We start from the raw sequence: 19852 nt of genomic DNA on the forward strand, positions 1-19852 counted from the left end.
ATCTATGTATTTTCTATTAAAGGAACACACCACATAGTACTTACCTAGTGATGTTGCGCCTCAGATATGCGCAATGTTTGCTTTTTGATCAACAATGTACACAAGTATGAACCTAGTAAGCCGTTCAAGATGGCTGGCCCTTGGGCAACTGGTTCAACTTTGGCCGGGTGGCTGAATCGAGTGACGTGCCGACAAATAGAAAGACAGACAGAAAGACAGGCCAAAATTTCTGCGTTTGAGTTCCCCAAGAAAGACTATCGTCTTTAATAACTGTTTACGTTGAAGGCAATTGTCGCATAATCATTTGCCACTGCGCAAAACTGAAGCGTGGAACTCTGTTGATAAACTTGGTATAAGGCAATGCTATAAAGCGTATTTTATTTTTTTCGAAAAAAAAATGTTGCTAATGCTGCATTGCGCCGAGCGTACCCTTTACAATACTGTTTTGTGGGTGAGAAATGGTCACAGCAAAAAAAAAAAAAATCGGCTTATCCTTTCACGCATTGAGGGAATCGATTTCATGCGAGCCCTAGATCTATATGCATACTGTGTAGCAGTAGCATGCGCGTTAAAAATTTTCGGGATGTGCTATTTCTGACCAAAATAACATAAAGCACTGCGCCGAGGAAGTTTTAACAAGAGTGTGTTACGAAAAAAAAAGTTGAAATTAAAAGCAGTGCAGAAACCGAAGCTGTTTACGCGCTGTCAACGCAAAAAAAAAAAACTTTGTCGGAACACAGCGAAATTTTTGCAAATGCACTGGAACGTTGGGAATATTTAAGGAGACGAAAAATAGGAAGTGAACCAACTGAGTAGTGACGTCAATTATAGGAAGTGAACCAACTGAGTAGTGACGTCAATTATTTTTGATGGCCTGTTTTCCACGTATCTGTTAGGAGATGACAACGTATTCGCAAAATAAGATGCACCTTACCTACCGCACACCGATTCGCCCGTGCGTTCGGCCGCTGGCGTTTCGAACCGAGTCAAATACTTCACGCACAACTTCCACTTACCGTACACACACCACTTCTATTACAGATAACACCCAGCTGAACAGCAAGCATGGTCTGTAAGTTCAACAACGGGATACGCCCACGACATATAATGAAATTACTAAACATTACTACTTGGGAAGGAGAGAGTTTCCACCCCCTCACAGTAGACTAAACAGAGCACAAGCGGTCACACTTAGACAATTACAGACACAGTCTTATTACTCACCAGCATAGGCAAAAGCATGGTACGATATAAAAGATATGGATGCTGTTTGCAAGGCATGCAAGAAAGAAGTATGCACGCTTGAGCATATGCTCTGGGAGTGTGGGTCGCTTGGCCCTGGCATTTCCCGGGAACGGTTTACAGGGATGATAAAGTCTCACGACCATATTCCCCAAGTTCTGGCTGTCCAGTACGCCCATGACAGGGCTGGGAGGCTTGACCTCCCAGTCCCGACGTGGGATTAGCCAGGCAGGTGGCAACACCCTGTACAGGACGTATAAATAAAGTTATTTCCATCCATCCATCCATCCAGCAAGCATGGTGCGCAAGTAAAAAGAGAGAGAGAGAGAGAGATAATAAAACGAGAGAAAGGCAGGGAGGTTAACCAGAATTGTAGCATCCGGTTTGCTACCCTACACTAAAGGGAAGGGGAAAGGGGAAGAAGGATGGAAAGGACAGCGGAGAGAAGAGCAGGCGCGCGATAAAAAAAGATATAAACAAAAGGAAGCTGTAGAGCGGGAGTACTAAAGCCTATTCAATAGGCCACTGGCACGCAAAAAGTTCAGTAAGGCCTTAAATGATTGCGCGCAAGTAAGGTATGCGTCAGCGATCAGTCGAAGGACGCAATGCTGAATATTCTCGATGTTCGATAATGTTTTCGAATGCGCTATGAAGTGAACCTGAAAATCGACTACAAAGCTAGCGCAAACAGTCAACATTCACCAAATTTCAAAGTAAATGGCATCTCGCACGGTCATTACGCTAATGCACCTATGTCTGCAGCTCCGGACCTTGCGAACACACCCGGCCGTGAAACGAAAAGAGACCGATGAAGCCACGAAGAGAGTTCGCGAGCACATGGCAACATTCGACGCACGTTTCATTAGCTACACCGCTTACTGCGCAGTCGATTCATGACTGTCGATGACTCGAAATCACTTCTGATATCCTTTTGAAGAAACACACACACACAGATATTGCAGTTATGCCGAGCGTAACAGGGCATCGAGGCAAAAAGATCGGTCACTTCTCAACACACGCTACCAACGCGCCGGACGTTCCGGAAGGGAAATGGCCGCCGCCGCCCAATGTTGCCCGCGTGCAGCCTACTCTAGGTACGCCGACGGTCAAATTTCGCGCTTGATGAGGCATCTAAGGCTTTCGTCTTAAGAAGAAATAAGGCCACCCGGCTACGCTGTACCTTCAGGCTTGGAACCGCTAGTGCTAAGCTGTTTTAAGTTATCTTTAGTTTTGTTTTGTGTTTGCATATTATAATATTTGGGGTTTAGAGTCGCAAAACCAGGATATGATTATGAGGGACGCCGTAGTGGCGGGCTCCGGAAATTTCAACCACGTGGGGTTCTTTAACGTGCACCTAAATCTAAGAACACGGGCCTTTGGCTTTTCGTCTTGAAACCCTTCGAGTCCCCCAGTCTCGTCTTTTGCGATCCTACATTGACAAATGCATACCAGAAATGTTTCGAAACGTCTATGTGTTTTCATATGTCTGAGCGAGATACTCGGTGCAAAACAATGTTTATTAAAAATTGTATAACACAGTTAAAGGAAACAAAGCGTGACTTTATGTACACAGAAGTTTTCCTTTGAAATGATATGTACAGGCATCAAGGCAATAAGTTAGCTGAAAGAACTGTACATGCGGATGATACTGTACAATGCAATGATAACTTCGCGTGTAACATAATCGTCCAACATCATCGCTCGGGCCTTTCTCTGATGCCCACGGTGATGTTCTTGGTATTCAGAATGCCCAGGCCAATGGCGAATTTGAGCGGCACCTGCGAATGACAAAAGGAAAAGAATCTTGTAGAAACCGTCAATGGTGATTGTGAGGAAATAGCTTAACGTATTGAGAAAGCTACTCGCTTTATTCAATGAGTGGTGCGCGTCAAGGCGTATATATATTTCAGGAGTCGTAATATGTGCCGAGCGCGTTCAGCGGTGAGTGTATTCCGCAACTGGGTTGCAAAAGAGGGCATGAACCCTCTAGCACAGGCGCTTCTGTATTAATGGCCGAAGTCCAACAAGCGACCCCGCGACAACGCATCAAGGTATGCTTAAGAAGACCGCTTTGCGCATGCGTGTTGGTTTCATGTATTTCTATCTGTCTCTTTCTGAAAGATGAGCAGTTGTTAGCTTGTCATTGCGTTCTCATTCTCCCTGAAGTCCAGCGCTTTGGTTTCGCTCAGTAAATTCGGGGTGTTTTTACCTGCTAGCCCACAGCAACATGTCTGAAACTGAAGGTCACTGCTGCAAGTGCACTTCACGTCAAAGCGTGGAAAACAGAAAACACGAAAGGCTAAACGGTAAAGCGTCTACAATCCGAGCAACGTCGTTAGACACGCCTTCGGTAGTCAGGTTCCTGTCGCGATGACGTATACCCTTCATTTCTTATTCGTTTCCGTTTGCTTCTTCGAGTACACCGCTCATCAATTGGCGATTCGGCTCGCCCTGCGTGTCACGAGAATCACCGTGCATCTTTAGCGCCGTAGATGCCTATTTCTGCACTTCGGTTGGTAACCGTGACGTCATATGTGTCCTATGAAGCCGTCTTTGCTGTTGAGAAGACCGGCTGCCTCTGAGAAATTAGGAGCGTTTTGGTTTATTTTTAAGCTTTAAAGACACGTGCGCTCGTGGTTGCTACATATTTTGCTTACACAATCATTATCGCCTGACCTACGTATAAATTCGTGGTGTTTAATCTTGAATATAGCCAAGCTTTCAGTCAACACAACCGCAATCAGTAAAATCGCTTCAAAATAACAGCCAAATCTCTTCCACGAGGTCCATGTGGAAATAAAACTTACGTCTGTTTTCTCCGTGGGCACGAACTGCACGCTGTGTACAGAATGGAGGAGCGATAACTTGACAGCCTGCAAGGCGAACCGCATGCCTATGCAATTTCGGGGCCCGGCTCCGAAAGGCAGGTAGGTGTACGGACGTATGGAACCGACGTTTTCTTCGCTGAACCTGCGTGTAAGGAAATAGTCTCATAAGCAAGCTTGAAGGATATTGGGGAACAGGTTGTACATCGTTCGTTCAGTGACTGTGAACTTCTGCGGCGAAGCATGATGTCGCGGATTCTTTCACAAACAGCCGCGACTGCATGCGTTGGGCATGGTATGAAAAAAAAAAGTTATAGTTTCGCTGCAAGGGCGGACGATGAACGCGATGTATACGAAGGAGCATGAATACGAATAAATACGTATGTATATGAAGTAGGGCTAGCAGCTAACTCTTTTAGCATCCGATCTGGCGTAACTCTAGAAAACGCTGGCATAAGCGAATACGGCCGCTCCAGCGAGAGACGCGACCTTCGTGTTGTCTATCGCTTCAGCTCAAAGCGGTGAGAACAGCACATATGTATGAGCAGTCTGCTGACCTCCTCCGAGATAGCGCGCGCACGACCGCGCTCGTTTGATCAAAGTTCGCAGTTGTTGCTAAAACGACGCCCCCCTCCCCCTTTTTCCAGCATCTTCCCATGCGCCTCCGCGTGACGGAGATGGCCGGCGCGTTTCATCGCTGCTTGACACGCGACCGGCGGCAGCCTTCGCACGCTTTCACTCGCACATACGACGCGCGGGGCGTTGTAATGCATTTGGACTCTACACGGAACATGACGGCGACGGCAAAAATGCGGCTAGTGTGTCCATAGAATTGCTAACGCAATAAAAATACTATAGCAGCATTGTGTTTGACGCGTTGCCATTCGAGCTTCGCGGAAATGCACTTGGACAGGCTCTGTTGAAACTGAAGTGCTCAGAATTATTCTAGAGCTCATTCTGTGCGGTGCACTGCTGTACACGTCGACAGCCCCTCTTTCTAAAGCCCAATTATTAAGGAGACTAAGTGAAAGTAAAAAAAAATAAAGTAAAAACCGTATCATAAACCTCAACTCCTTGGCACTTTGAAAGCCCGTGATTGGAGCGGCAATACTGTGCACGCGAAATGTGCGACAACCTGAAAGCTATAAGTGAATAAAATTAAGTAACGTAAGCGCGAGCAGCCAAATTACGCATGCTGCATTTTAAAACGCATTCGCTTGCGTCAAAGCATAGTTTGCATCCTTCAATGCATGTGTTTGGCTTTTATTGCAAAGTGAGTTAGAGAGTGAGTGAGAACTTTATTCTATTGCAACGTCATAACACATAGTTATTGTGCACGGCTGCTGACCCGAAATCTGCCAGATCGATCCCGGCCGCAGGGGTCGCATTTCAGTGGATGCTTAGATATAGGTGTACTTAGATTTAGATGCACGTTAAGGAACTCCTGGTGGTCAAAATTTTCAGAGCCCTCCGCCACGGCGCGCCTCATAATCACACCGTGGCTTTAACACGCAAAAGCCCACCAATAGTTATTATTCTCAAGCGAAGCTTCTGTGAGAGACAGACTTCGGCGGCAACGGCGGTGGTGATGGCAGCATAGTTCGCGAAAAACCTAGAGCCAGCGAGTGTACAGGAATGCGGGTGTACACAAATGAGGCCCTCAAAGGCGCGCCGGTCGCATGAGTATTTGTGCGTGCCGTTTTCCAATATCGATGCTTTATCCATAGTGGGCTCATCGCACATCAGCCGTTTCTGATATGGCAATATGATCTTTCATCGAGGTCACTCGTTGTTTCAAGTTGCCACATTTCATTGTCGCTTTCACTGCTGCATTTCATTGTTTCACGCATGACCGTCGTTGTTGCTTGTAGCAACAAAAGTGTTGCGCTGCAAAGCACGTTGGTGAAGCTCCAATTCCGGACATGAAGAAAAGGGAGCGTTGCATAATGCCAAAGAAAGAAAGAAAGAAAGAAAGAAAGAAAGAAAGAAAGAAAGAAAGAAAGAAAGAAAGAAAGAAAGAAAGAAAGAAAGAAAGAAAGAAAGAAAGACAGACTAGGTCAGGCATGCACACGCCAATCTTCGCTTATGGGACGGGATCCTAATTTTTGTTATTATTAGCAAAATTATTTAATGTATTTTAGTAAGTGTGAACAAAGCCTGCGTAAACAGACACCCTCACCTGTCGGGGTCGAACTTCTCTGGATTAGGGAAGAACTCTGGGTCATAATGCATGGCGTACACCGGTACTCCTACGACGCAACCCTTGGGTACCCGGATGCCCGAGTCACCGAGAACGTAGTCTTCGAGGGCGGACCTCTCGAGGCTGGCGAAGAACAAAAACATCGACATCAAGAGTAAGCAAATATTTCAATTTACAGGTTAACGCATCGCCACATTGTTGTTGTTGCTGTTACTGCGATTCAGATATTGATTCCCATTCTGACCGAGCTCAAAGCTCTACGCCCATAGCTCCATAGCTGCATAGCTCAACAGATTATAACTTTTTTGCTTTCGTGTTTCCGCAAAGTCCACACTTACTACTGCCGTTTTAGCGACTTAAGTAACCTTCTTTTGGAAAGTTATCCGCCACTGTGGTCTAGTGGTTTTGATGCTCGACTGCTGACCCGAAAGTCGCGGGATCGAATCCCTGCTGCGGCGGCCGCATTTCAATAGAGGCGAAATGCTAGAAGCTCGTGTACTTAGTCGTTGTTGCTAGTTAAAGAACGCCAGATGGTCAAAATTTCCGGAGCCCTCCACTACGGCGTCCCTCATGATCGTATCGTGGTTTTGGGGCGTAAAATCCCAACAATTATTATTTTCGAAAGTCACACTCTTTTCAAAGATGTGATTTGCTAACAAGCTGAAAGTGACATGTACGCAATCATGCTCACAAAACTAACACTTACAGACGATTACTCCGTGTTCTTGTATTAGCGCACATGTCTGTAACGATTACAACGTACGTGTCCTGATTTTTGAATTTCTAGAAGAACTATAGCGACTGCGCTTATTTGGTGCTGAGCAGAACTCACCGTGGAGCTGGTGGATACATCCTCAAGGTCTCCGACACAACGCAATGCAAATATGGCAACTTAGAAATCGCATCGAGGCTTGGCTCCTTTCCCTGCAAGCATAAATAGAGGACGCTTGAGCATTCAACAAAAGCTTTTGTTTTTCACACAATGCTTCTACAGGAAAAAAAACACACAGCAGAATGGATAGAATCCGTGCCGATAATGTACGAATATGGACATGTTTTCACAGCGTAAATTGAACGATATTAAATCACCAAGTAGCCCAAGCTACCATTCTGCCAAATACGAATACGGTGACGGATGAATGCGCTTACTAGTGGAAGCTGGTCTTACAAGAAAGCACGTAGTTTTAATTCGTCACTGCTTTTATTACCCCTTCAAAACGTAAAATACGAACAAAGCAAGAAAATCACGCGGGCAACAAGAGCACTGATGAGTCATGAGTAGGCAATGTTCGCCTGCGAACATTGCCTAACATCGAACATTACCGACATTGCCGCACATTGACTGACATTGAACAAACTGCGTCCAACCTTTCTCTTTAGACCATTTCTCTGGAGACTCTATGTTGTGTAAGGTTTAAGGTTGTGTAAGGCTTACACAACATCGACTCTATGTTGTGCAAGGTTTAAGCAGAGGTACTTGCATGCGTAGCAAAGCATTCGTCGACTTCCTTGCGAAGCTTGGCCTGTACTTCGGGGTTCAGTGCCAACGAGTAGACGGCGAACGAGATGACAGAAGATGTCGTGTCTTGACCAGCGAGGAAGAACAGCACGCATTGAGCCAACGCTTCGTCTTCAGACAATGCTAGAAATAGAAAGAGAACAAGAGAAAATATCAACTTTTCCATCAGCAGCGAACACCAACGGATCGCACGTATTATAATATACTTCAGTAGCACGAGCGCCGGGTGACAATCTTGTTTTTCTTAGAAGCATATCCGGAAAGGGAAAATAGGCAACCACCCGTTTGTTGCACGAAGCCATGAGGAAATCAATACCGATTTCTCAGAAAGAAAGCTTCTTAGTGCAGAAAAATTCGTCCTAGTCCTGGGTTCGAACCCGGGACCAACGCCTTTCCGGGTCGGTCGCTCTACCAACTGAGCTAACCAGCAACTGGCAGCTCGAGGGCGAATTCATCGACAACTCGAAGCATATGGACACACAGTGATGCAAAGCAATACATAGTAATGCGTTACTATAGTAACACCATAGTAATACATTACAAAGTGTGTGCTTCGAGGTGTCGATGAATTCGCACTCGTGCTGCCAGTTGATAGCTTCCTGGTTAGCTCAACTGGTAGAGCGACCGCCCCGCAAAGGCGTTGGTCCCGTGTTCGAACCCCGGACCAGGACGAATTTTTCGGCAACTGAGAAGCTTTCTTTCTAAGAAATCCGTAAGGAATGTCCTCGTGGCTTCGTGCTACAAACGGGTGGCTGTCTATTTTCTCTTCCTTAACACTTCCGCCACCTTGCGGCATTCCGCAGAGCTCGTTTGCATTACCAAGCATATCCGGTCGAGCGCTTACTTCCGTTTTTAAGGATACTCATAAAAAGTCTCCTAAAAATCGGTAGTTCTGGTTCACGTTAAGGGTTACATTAGATACACATGATACTGGAGCATGACTTTACATAAGGGCCAATTACTTTCCGGATAATTTATCAAAATTAATTGATTGAGTTCACTGAAAGGTTATGAGCAGCTGGAATCTTCGCGGTACCTGGCGGAACAGATCTCAACAACGCGCTTCTTTCAATAGAAGCCACGTATATGTGGCCTCTGAGATCAGCTTCGGCAGCGCGCGAAACATAGTTGACACAAGGACTACACCAGTGCACACGAAAGCACACTGCCAGACTCCTAAGTCAAGAATTAGGGTCGCCTCCGGAATTTGATGTCCCTGGTCATGCGACCTCCGCGATCGGTAGCCGAACCCGCAGCCTCGTCCTTAGAAGCGCGAAAACTTAGCCGCTATAAGCTGTCACGACGGGTCACGAGATAATGTGGCGCCCGAATAGATATTACGATTCTGGTCATTTCGTACAACTTGTGGGTCACGTTTCGAGTTGAGGCACTCACCCTTAGAGACGCAGGCAATGTCGTTCTTGATCTCGGAGTCGAGATTGAAGATTTCCGAGGACTCTTTGCCGGGGTTAGATTCGGCACTTTCCTGTAGGGCGCCCTCCCGAGCGTCCATCATGAGTTGCAGGAAGTCTTCCTGGCGCTAAAGGAATAAATAATAAAAATAATCGATAAAATATGGGGTTAGTTAACTTGAAAACGCCGTCATCCTAAACGTTCGTCAGATTTCCGGCGAATAGATCGTGTTTCCGAACACCGTCAAATACCATGTAATGGTTATAAGCTGTTGCTGTATTATGCACTTGCGTGAAAGTATTAACTTCCTTCGGTATTTTAACAGGAGTGAACAACATGGCCACCAAAATAGTCTTTTTGTCCAAATCGCATTTAACCCTTTGAGGGTCGAATTGTTTCGCGAAATCCAGTCCAAAAATGTGTAATTTTTTATTGCTGAAATACATTCTTCAGACGATTCTATTTAAGAAAAAAATTGTCTACAATGTTTTTTCGTGAACGTAAAGTGATAAAAAAAATCGTTTTTGTTGTTATATACACATGGTTTATTCGTAGTAAAATCAAGCTATATCCCCCCCCAAAAATACTTAACAGTTTTTTATAAATAAAAATTATGCATTGTATTAAACATAGCTCACAGACATACAAAAATAAGCGCACCAGAGTACTTTTACGGTTAAAAATGTTCGTGCTCTAACACTAAAAACTTTTCAGCGTGTGATCGTCTTTGAAGCATGGCTCGCCGCGCACGATTTTCAGATCTCGCTCCTTGATCGTCATCGGAGTCTGAACTCTTCAAAAAAATCCTTGTCTAACAAACTGAAATCCAATGAATCAGATTCTGATACGGCACGTGGGGAATAGTCCGCATCGGAAGAATCGCTGCTCGACTCACCGGCAGCAGAGCAACCGGCGCGCGATTCCATAGCGTAAGCGAACTGCGTCAGTGAGCTCACGGAAGAAAACTGTATGGTGTTGCGCCCGTCCGGAAAAGAAAACGAGTGAAAAAGCTACAGTAATCCTTCGTCTTATCGCCAACAAGACGTAGTTAGTTTTTCCGAGACGCCAAAACAAGAAACGCAATCACGGCGGCGTCGTTTCTGTAATTCAGCGCCGCACGGAAACAGATGTAATCGCACCCCGGGGAGCAATAAACGAGAAAGTAACAAGCGGTCACCCTTTGATAGATTAGAAACCAAAGAGCCATCAGCTTTGCGGGTGCAAGAAGCGAAAACCACCCGAAGGACGAAACCGAAACCAGCCGGACCGCGTGCGCGCGTTCTGATGGGCAACTGAAAGCCGCCGCGCCTCTTTGGAAGGAAAAAAAAAAGGAAGGAGAGACATCGGCGCATGAAAAAAATTTCCACGTATTCCCGAAGCGTGGCAGCATATTTCAAGCAAGAGAAATGATCGAAGAAGGCGCGCGTTTGAAACCAATCAACCGCGCCGCGGGTGCTCTCGGTTGCGCAAGCTATAGCCGGCGCGCCGTTTTGCGAAGCTTAAAAAAAGCAACAAGGGAGAGACATCGGCGCATGAAAAAAATTCCGCGTATTCCCGAAGCGTGGCAGAACATGCAAAGCAAGAGAAATGATCAAAAAAGGCGCGCTTTAAACCAGCCGCACCACGAACGCGCTTGTATGCGCAAGCGATAGCGGGCGCGCCGTTTTGGGAAGCTAAAAAAAATACAACGGAGAGACGTCGACGCATGAAAAAAATTCCACATATTCCCGAAGTGTGGCAGCACAGGCCAAGCAAGAGAAATGATCGAAAAAAGTGCGCGTTTTAAAAATAAACGCTATGCCGTACATGTACGACGAAAACCCTTTGGTACCAGGAAGCTTCTGCCGTACATGTACGGCGAAAACCCTCAAGGGGTTAAATATGCAGTTGGGCATCGTAACCATGCATTCCACCAAAATGTCTCCCTGATCTCACGAAGTAGTCTTTCCCACTCGTTATCAGGCCGAATAGCTGTTGGACTTCCGTTGTAGTATATAGCTCTAAAAGCAAATTTTCGATCATGCTACTACGGAGGCGTTGTTCAAGGAGATTTAGGCAACAACCGAGTAGGCCTACTGTAAGCACAAAAGGAAACATGAAAGGTTATAACTAAGTGATTAGCACCCTTACGTTTTTCCTGTCTCCAGTAAATGTGGCATAGGCATAATCTTGGCTTCCACGCTTACAGTCCTAATCACTCCTCATGACCGGCCTGCACCACCCTTCCCCCACCATGACTCGCTTGCTCATAAGTGGGTATTTCATGCAATAGTGATACTGAACATATGATTTTTGGACGTGGCTCCCTAATCGTAAAAAAAAAGACACTTTTGTACGTTAAGTCGCGTGGAATCGGCCCCAGTGTCTAAGCGAGATTACATGGCACTTTCGAACACTTTGACACAATGGGTGTTAAGATCATTTAGTACTACAAACAAGCCGAACTTACGCATTGTTTTTGTTTCCTCTTTTGAATAATGCTCTGAGAAACGTCCTTGAAGTACTCAAAAGCATCCGAGTTGAGCGGCTTTATTCGCAGGGCCTTCATTAGGCCGGGTAACAGAACTGTAAGACAAACATGCACACACGGGTATGAGTTAACGCAACCACTTTCCCTCTTACACTCGTCTCAAAACGAGTAGGTCGTAATGAGAAGAGTCTGAAAGATTATGTACTTACAGAACATCACAAGAGGAAGAGTAATTCCACCGGAGAACGCTTTCCTTGCTTTTGTCACGAATTCGTTGGTCGCGTCGGTGTGAGAGTCCAGCTTCGTGCCGAAGGCGCACCTTGCGATGACATCCAGAGCGTAGTGACTGTAAAACCTGCAGTACGACACGTATTAGCAACAGTGCGTAGCTTCAAAACACACTAATTGCTGACCTCGAGTACAGTACGTTCTCCTTTCTCTAATAAGAAGTTGGTGACAAGTTTAACGAAGGAAGGAAAGGCAGGAATGGAAACTCGAACTTCTATGCAGTTGTATTTCAACATTTCATTTGAACATAAGAAGCGGGGAGTTTTTATCTTTGCTCCTGACAAGACTGCAGTGCATTAAGAAAGAGCAGGAATCGCCAAAAGAGCATGCTCGGTTACATAAGTGAGAACTATAAGCAACACTCGTGTTGACAGGTTATTGCTTCACTAAAGAGCAGCCTTATGCATGGTTAAATACATTGCACTTGTTTCAGTAAAGAATGAAACGCGTGTGTGGAGAAGCGTCTTCGATCTGTCGGTTACAGATATGTACTTGCGCAGAATTTAAGGCCATTATGTCCTGTGGAATATACTGTCGCTTTTAAAGCAGTTAAGATCATGTGATCAGCGTGGCACAGTCAACGTCCTGCCAATGGTTGTTGCGCAGGGTGAATAACAGCTACGTTGTTCGCTCAGTGTAATTGTAAAGACGGAAATCTAAACATCCATATTTAAACATCCACCAACGTATTTCTTCACTTACTGCTTGATGTCAATGTCTTTTTTCTGCTGAGCAGCGTTCTTGAGGTGTTCTGACGTTATTTCGGCGCAGGCTTGGATCATCTCGTTCATCTGAAACACATGTGACTTTCCTTAGCCATCGAAGTGTCAAGCAAGGTTACGCGCAAGAGCAAACTCGAAACAGAGCGAAACATATCTGTTCTGGAATAAGCTGGCACTATTTGTGTTATCTAATCATGTGGCTGTATAAAAACCCCGCAGTAGCGACCAGTTAAAGTTTATAGAAGTACCCGTGCCGTTGACGTGGAGTCATGCCGAGAACAACGTGAAACTAAAGATGACGAATCACGTGAGACAAGCGCAGCCTGCGAAGCAATACTTGTGTCATTCACTACATCTCTTGCTTCTTGATTGTCGGTTGGTTCTCATTAAAGTTGTGCCCAACAAAGAAAAACGAGCCCTCAAATTCCCCTGCAATTTTCGCAGCATGCGAACCACATCAACCGAAAACACTCTCTAGCGGCCATCTTGCGAATGCCTTCATGAGATTACATATTAATAAAGGGAGGGGGGGGGGGGTGAAGGAACGGCCGTTTTCCTGTAGTTTCATACTGGCCACTGTGTGTCATGGGATCTACTTTGTTTCCACAGGAACTTGGCGGATTGCTTCATGGCTTTTAGAGCGCAGCACTTACGCCCCCGCTCCTGCGTTGAGCGGCGTTGACGTCCCCGTCGGTGGTGTAACCGATAGACAGTGGAGAAACAAAATGAGAAAAAAAATTCGCAGGATCGAATGGGATTTAAACCCGGGCCCTCTGCGTGGCAGTAGAGTATTCTACCACAGAGCCACGCTGTTTTATTTTTTTGGGACGTTAATAAACCGGTAATAAAGGAAGAAAAAAGTGTCTGATAAAGAAAACAGAGCCACGCTGGTACTTGAAACTAATTTGCAAAAAGACCCTACGCAGGCTTCATGTCGGGCAAAGAATCGCGTTAACCTATATAATATAGCGTGGCAGAAGAATAAAATAACAACCGGTCATCACACAATGCTAAGTGCGCAACGTGTGTGTGCTTTAATGCTTCCCACCCACTGCAAAGTGCTCAGCCAAAATTCTTCATCGTCATCAGTCACATACAGCATCCATCCCCCTTTGTGGGTGAGCGCCATCAAGTCGAGGATATCATCATCATCATCATCATAAAAAAAGTGCACATAATGTCTTACACATGTGTAGCGGGTACCTCGCTTATCCGCAGAAAAACGAATAATGGCGTAGTGGGGGCTGTCTTACTTCACAAAAAATTATTTATGGCGTAGTGGATACTTTGCATCTGTATTTGTATTAGTTGCCCCAAGAGAGTTTAGAACGGGCTCTAGAAGGGCCGCACTTCCAGCTTTCGATGGGACTGTGCTGCGCGTTCCGCGCAGGCCTGGCGTTTAAGAGCGCAGCTCTCAAGGCCCGAACACACGTACGCGTTGCAGCGCGTCAACGCGTGACTTTTTGACGCGGCGTCGCGCCCTCTCCCTATGGAGAGGGAGGGCGCGCAGCTTCGCGTAGCCGCGCGCCCTCTCTCCCCATAGGGAGAGGACGCGACGCCGCGTCAAAAAGTCACGCGTTGACGCGCTGCAACGCGTACGTGTGTTCGGGCCTTTAGGCGCTCGTTCCTGCGTTGAGCGGCGTCGCCGTTGGCGTCAGCACAGCCGATGGAACGAACGAGGACGAAAGAGAGCGAACGTGTAGCACTCGAGCGCTGGCTGTTTCTGTGGCAATGTGTAACGAATGTTACACTGGTACGACTGCGGAAAGCCAAAGCTTCAAACACAGTTGGTGTTGTCCCAACACGAAGCTACGCTCAGAATTCGCATTAGGCAGTATCGTAATCGCCGGTGAACTTTTTAACTCACCGATATACCTTGCCTAACAGGAATGGGTAAGCCCAAGCGACGGAATGGTGATCCGGTTTTTACGGCTAGCGAGCTTTAGACGATACAGACAGAGCGGTGTAATTTCTTGAGTTCGCGTTTGAGTTTCCTTTCCCACATATTGTCTACACCAACCCTTTTTAACAATAGCAATAACACCACATTCGTGTACAATTCTTTCTACCTCTGTCTTCCTTCCCTTTCTCTCTCTCTCTCTCTGTGAAGTGGGCTGGAAAGCTCAAGTCGATATGACAGTTTGGCAACAATAACATTGCCACTGCAACTGGGTAAGACCATGTTTTATTTCCACCTTGCCGCCATATCTTGAGCGCGAAGCGCCCGCCCTTTAAAGGCTAAAATTAAACCTTGTGGCGTTTGGCTGAACAATAGCATGTGCTCAGATAAGATAGGATGAGGGAGAGGGGGGAAACGTTTGCTTTGGCAGGAGGATTATTCGCGCTGCTAGCGCATATCTTTACTCACCCTGCGGAGTTTCCCAGTGGTGAACGCCGGGCTTGCCGACGGCCTTATCTTTCTCCACCGTTCCACGGGGGCGATGGACATCATGTTGTCGAGAAGAGGGTCGAAGAACTTCAGCTGCTGTTGTAATCAAACGTGCAAATACATCGAAAGGTTAGGGAGCACTGCCGGCCAACAATTATCGCCATAATTATAACTGTTGGGGTTTAACGTCCCACAACGATGATATGATTATGAGAGATGCCGTAGTGGATAGCTCCGGAAATTTCGACCACCTGCGCTTCTTAAACGCGCATCTAAATCTGCCTCTAGCACGGGCCTCTAGCATTTTGCATCCGTCGAAATGCGACCGCCGCGGCTAGGATTCAATCGCGCGACCTTGGGGTCATCAGTCGAGCCCCGTAACCACTTGACCAGCGTGGCGGGTTAACAATTATCGCTAAGTGCCTCGCAGCATATATCGTCACAATCGGTGACGCCATTTCCCGGCTCATTTATCTCAGTTTTCGGGCGTATATTATAGGAAAGGCCCTGATGATTAAATATTTGTATACCTGATTGCGAGCTGCCGTTCGTACTGCTTCTCGTGCCAGTCACTTGTAGTATAGCTATTATTGCATAATTTAAAACATTGTACAATTGTAGATGTAGACGTAGACGTAGATGCTGAAATTGTGGCTCACATCCACCTTGGGGTATTGGCCAAGAATCGGGCAGCTTAGAAAAAATATTTGAAATAAAGAAAATAGAATAATTTGTGCTTTTGTTTAATGAGAAGGTTTTTTATCAACTTTATTGTTTCAAAATAAGAAAAGGGGGGTAGAATTGATTCTTAGCGAATAAAAATTAATTTAGGAATAAAAAAGAAAATACAATGGGACCTGCTTTGGTTGAATATGAAGTTTTGGATCCTTGGTCTAAATTTCATTGACTGTGCTATGAAATCTTGAACGGCCTCGTATACTTTCCCATAGCCGTGCCCAAGAGTCAGTGCACCTAGGGACAGTAAATTTGAAGCTGTTCAATTATGCGTACAATTTATTGCTCCTGTGTATTCATAAACTTGTTTCTCTGTTCATTTGACCTGTCCCCTATATAATGTCCTTGTTTGTGGGCCCTGGGCAGTCATAAATAATAAATAAATAAATAAATAAATAAATAAATAAATAAATAAATAAATAAATAAATAAATAAATAAATAAATATGTTAAAACAAAGCGTCGGCGTCTACATCTATAAGTGAGGTTAACACTGTGCGAAAAAAACGAGCGCAGGTGAAAAGAACGAGCATGACACCACTACGCGCATGGCTCCTTCCTTCCACCTCTCCTCGTTTCTCTTCTTTTTCTTTGCGCAGCGTTAACGCCACTCAATATAAGAACAAACTGGCCGGCGAGAACGCCCTACTAAAGTCTATATCTACTATATCGTCGATACCTTGGACACGCGATCAGAATATCAAAATATCACACGTTCACACTTTGTTGCCTGACGGGGACGGTCGGTTCATGATAATTTTTTTTTACTGAAGCTTTGCATAGCTGTCCCATATGCACCGCGAGTTCAAATCGGTGCCAAACGTACTCTACAGTAATTCGCAAGCTGTCACTTTTAACGTAACTGTGTGCTATGCATTGCTTCACCCGTTTGGTGTGTTACTGCTTTAGTGCGTAACTTCACCTGGTTAGTGTCTCACAGGTTTAGTGTGTTTTTCTCTCATTGTTCTCACTCTTTAACTTCATGTACGCCGGCCTGCTAATAATGGTTTCATTTTCCACCCTCACAACACATTGTGTGCGCACTTAATTTATTCGCGCTGGATACCTTAACCCATTAAAAAAAACTTTGCGATATCAAGCTCCTATCGCATTTCGCGAAGAACGTGTAGGCAGCTGAGTGCCACATACTCAAGAGCGTGCGAAAAACGCAAGTGCGTCTGCTAATCAACAATTTCTCTCTCTCTCTTCTTTTATTTTTTTTAAGTGTCAGGCATGTATGCGCATTATATGTTTCACTTACCCGTCTATTGCACAGCAACGGGAAATCCTTCACCAGTACCTGCTTCACGAGTTCTGGTTCACCGACGAGCAGAGTCGGTTGCGATCCCTCGTAGATGCTGGTAACGATAAGATGCGACGCGACAGCGAAAGCGAGAGAGATCGTCAGTTTCGTCTTTCGCAATTTAAAATACAAAGTTGAGCAAGAACGACTTGTGTATCCCTTACCCAAAAACTCTGCCCAACTTCTGGTAACGCCTAGTATCGTTCTCGTGAAAGGGCTGAGAAAAAAAAAAAGAAAGGCGTTAAAGCAGGCGGATACAGGCAGGTCAGTTTAGGCCATCTCAATGGACGAGCGTTTAAGAGCTATACTTGACATGTTTGCGACCCTAACTTTTCCCTTAACTTGAATATAATGCCTGAGATTCTGTGTTTGCGAACCACCGTATAATCATGAGGCACGCCGCATTAGGGGATTAATCGGTTAGGATTAAATTACAACGCAGGGGGTTATTTAGTATAGCTAAGTCGAAGTACCGTAGTGTTATTGCGCTTAGTTCCCATCGAAATACCGCGGCTGCCGGTTGAGAGCAGCTGCTTAGAGGTTACTGCGCAATTTCCAAAATTAACGAAGTCAATTAATTTATAATAAGCCCCAATAAATAATAACGGCATATAGTCCCATTGACACAAAGTCAATTTGATGGCATAAGATTACTCGATGTGTGGCGCACCATGACTGCACTGTAAAGAGGCCGTATCCGAAAGGTAACATTGCCTACTTTCCTTATGTCGAGCTTTCGCTCACGCTATGCTCAAAGCAGAAAATCACGTCACCTGTTGCTGCATGCATTCAATAAGCAAAGGGAAAATAGACAACCACCCGATTGTAGCACGAAGCCACAAGGAAATCATATAATGGCCACCTATATCCGCCACCTTGCGGGATTCCGCAGAACTGATTTGCAATTCAATAAGCATGTTGAGCACATCACGCACAACGAACGCTGCTGCGGTGCTCATTCAACTTTTAAAACTTGTGAGCGACGAAATCAGTTTTGCTCTGAAGGCCGCGATGCGATCAAATTGAGGAATGAACGAGGAAATGAGGAATGAACGACGTAGAATGCCCGGTGTTACCACATCCAACCGGCCAAAGAAGTAGGCGATACTCTTGAACCACAGTAATCAGCTCACCCGCAAAATAAGGCGCGTCGCCGGACCAATAATCAAGGAGAAGTCTTCTTGGGGAATATTCTGCTGCTTCCAGTAGTTCCGGTGCCTCCCAACATACCTGAAAATTCAGGAAATTTCATGTGAATTGGTGCGAACAACACATTGTATTTTGGACACTTAGTTTGTTGTGCAACTATGTGTATTTCGAGTCGCCGCTTAATTCTTTCATTTAGAAGGAGCGAACATCTTCGTTGAAACGAAGACGTATCGTTCAGTCAGTGCAAGGGAACGGAACACTTATCGCATGACAAGAGTGTGTTTTGAAATCAATATTGTCAATCGTTACGTAATCGCTACAACGTGAAGATTGTGCAACTTCAGTGTAACAATATAAATAGAGGTGACGACAAAAATGACATCGAAAGAGAAACAGCAGCAGCAGCAACAACAACAACAACTGATACTAATACTACTACTACTACGGCGACACACAGTTGCGAGGGGGGAGCCGGAAGAGACTTACAAATACAGCAGTATGACCGCGGTTGCCGCAAGCAGCAACCAGTCGGGTAGACCAATCAGCTCCATCGCTTCGTCCTCCGGAGTGTCGAGCACTTGGGAAGTTGACTCCACGACCTGACTCAGAAGCAAGAACAACTCAGGCGAGGGAGGGCGCAGATCCTGCGCTCGCTGTGCTCGCGCTTTTCCGTACGACGGTGAAGTACCGTATGCGAAGCAACCCACCAAAACGGGTTTGCTTATATTGCCACTGCGATAGGGATTTCCCGACCTAGAGAGGCGAGAGAAGAAATGAGAGAGCGTGAACGGAATGACGTCGATGGCTACAGGCCTGGGTAGGCTTGCGCAAGGTTGCGTAAGTGCATCTCTTCTGCACGCGCCGCGTGGGCGAACGTTTTGTAAACACTGCCATTTCACGGCGATCTCCGACGTAACCGCCGAATCGCGTATGTCGCGCCGATTTCATGTGACTCAGGGGCGTGCAAGAAGAATCATTTGTGCGGCAACCCGCGGCCTTTGCCGAGGCCGAGCGAACGAACGTCCTTGGGCGGACGCACGCCGCGGCGAGTGCAGGCATCCTGTTTTTCTGCGGGCATTGTGCTCTTGCACCACCTTGACGACACGTGTCAAAGTGTCTCTCGGTCCGCAACGATGTGAACCTGTTTTGTTTGATTGGTTACTTATCTGTCTGTCTGTATATTTGTTTGTTTAGCGTTTGTTCGTTTGTTTTTAAGCTTGATTTCTTTTATGAATGGCTCATGCCACTTATGGGGTATTGGCCAATTATCGGGGGTGTTCTGAAAATAATAAGTCACATATAAAACAAGGACCGCTAGTAAAAAATTTCGCTTGGATAAAAACTGCGTAACATTACCGAATATTCAAGAATTCAGGAAGGAAATCGTCGTGATTTAAAGAACAACGCAAGAACTTAACAGTTGCACAGACATTCCAATCTGAATTACATCTGGTGTGTCTTAATTGTCGCTTACAGATGTTTCCTTTCTATTTTTTTTCTGTTATTCAATGCTGTGAACGACGAGCAAGCAATTTTTTAGAAAATATTCAAATTTGTGCTTAATAATTTATCTGAAAAAAAAATCGTGTTGTCATTGA

At 45.6% G+C, this 19852-nt stretch overlaps 1 protein-coding gene across 1 annotated transcript; it reads right to left on the bottom strand.

Moving 5' to 3' along the window:
- Positions 1 to 2740: 2740 nt before the first annotated feature.
- On the bottom strand, positions 2741 to 18986 carry LOC119393975 (cytochrome P450 3A8). The gene is made up of 14 exons (XM_037661184.2): positions 18741 to 18986; positions 18239 to 18335; positions 17270 to 17322; positions 17064 to 17160; positions 15048 to 15164; positions 12660 to 12748; positions 11879 to 12024; positions 11649 to 11764; positions 9182 to 9326; positions 7749 to 7909; positions 7100 to 7191; positions 6247 to 6390; positions 4050 to 4212; positions 2741 to 3020 (listed from the first exon to the last, which is right to left on the bottom strand). Exons 1-14 carry the CDS (start codon positions 18803 to 18805, stop codon positions 2937 to 2939), a joined length of 1569 nt encoding a protein of 522 aa, XP_037517112.1. The 5' UTR covers positions 18806 to 18986; the 3' UTR covers positions 2741 to 2936.
- Positions 18987 to 19852: the final 866 nt, after the last annotated feature.

Source organism: Rhipicephalus sanguineus, chromosome 5 (assembly GCF_013339695.2).
Source record: "Rhipicephalus sanguineus isolate Rsan-2018 chromosome 5, BIME_Rsan_1.4, whole genome shotgun sequence".
In the NCBI taxonomy this organism is placed as follows: Eukaryota; Metazoa; Arthropoda; class Arachnida; order Ixodida; family Ixodidae; genus Rhipicephalus; species Rhipicephalus sanguineus.

Bases quoted from the DNA above. Each gene is read 5' to 3' on its own strand.
- LOC119393975 (XM_037661184.2), bottom strand. From the start codon at position 18,805: ATGGAGCTGATTGGTCTACCCGACTGGTTGCTGCTTGCGGCAACCGCG. The intron at 17,323-18,238 runs GTGAGCTGATTA...TTTTTTTCTCAG, and splicing joins CGACGCGCCTTATTTTGCGG to CCCTTTCACGAGAACGATAC. The intron at 4,213-6,246 runs GTGAGGGTGTCT...CCTTACACGCAG, and splicing joins GAGAAGTTCGACCCCGACAG to GTTCAGCGAAGAAAACGTCG.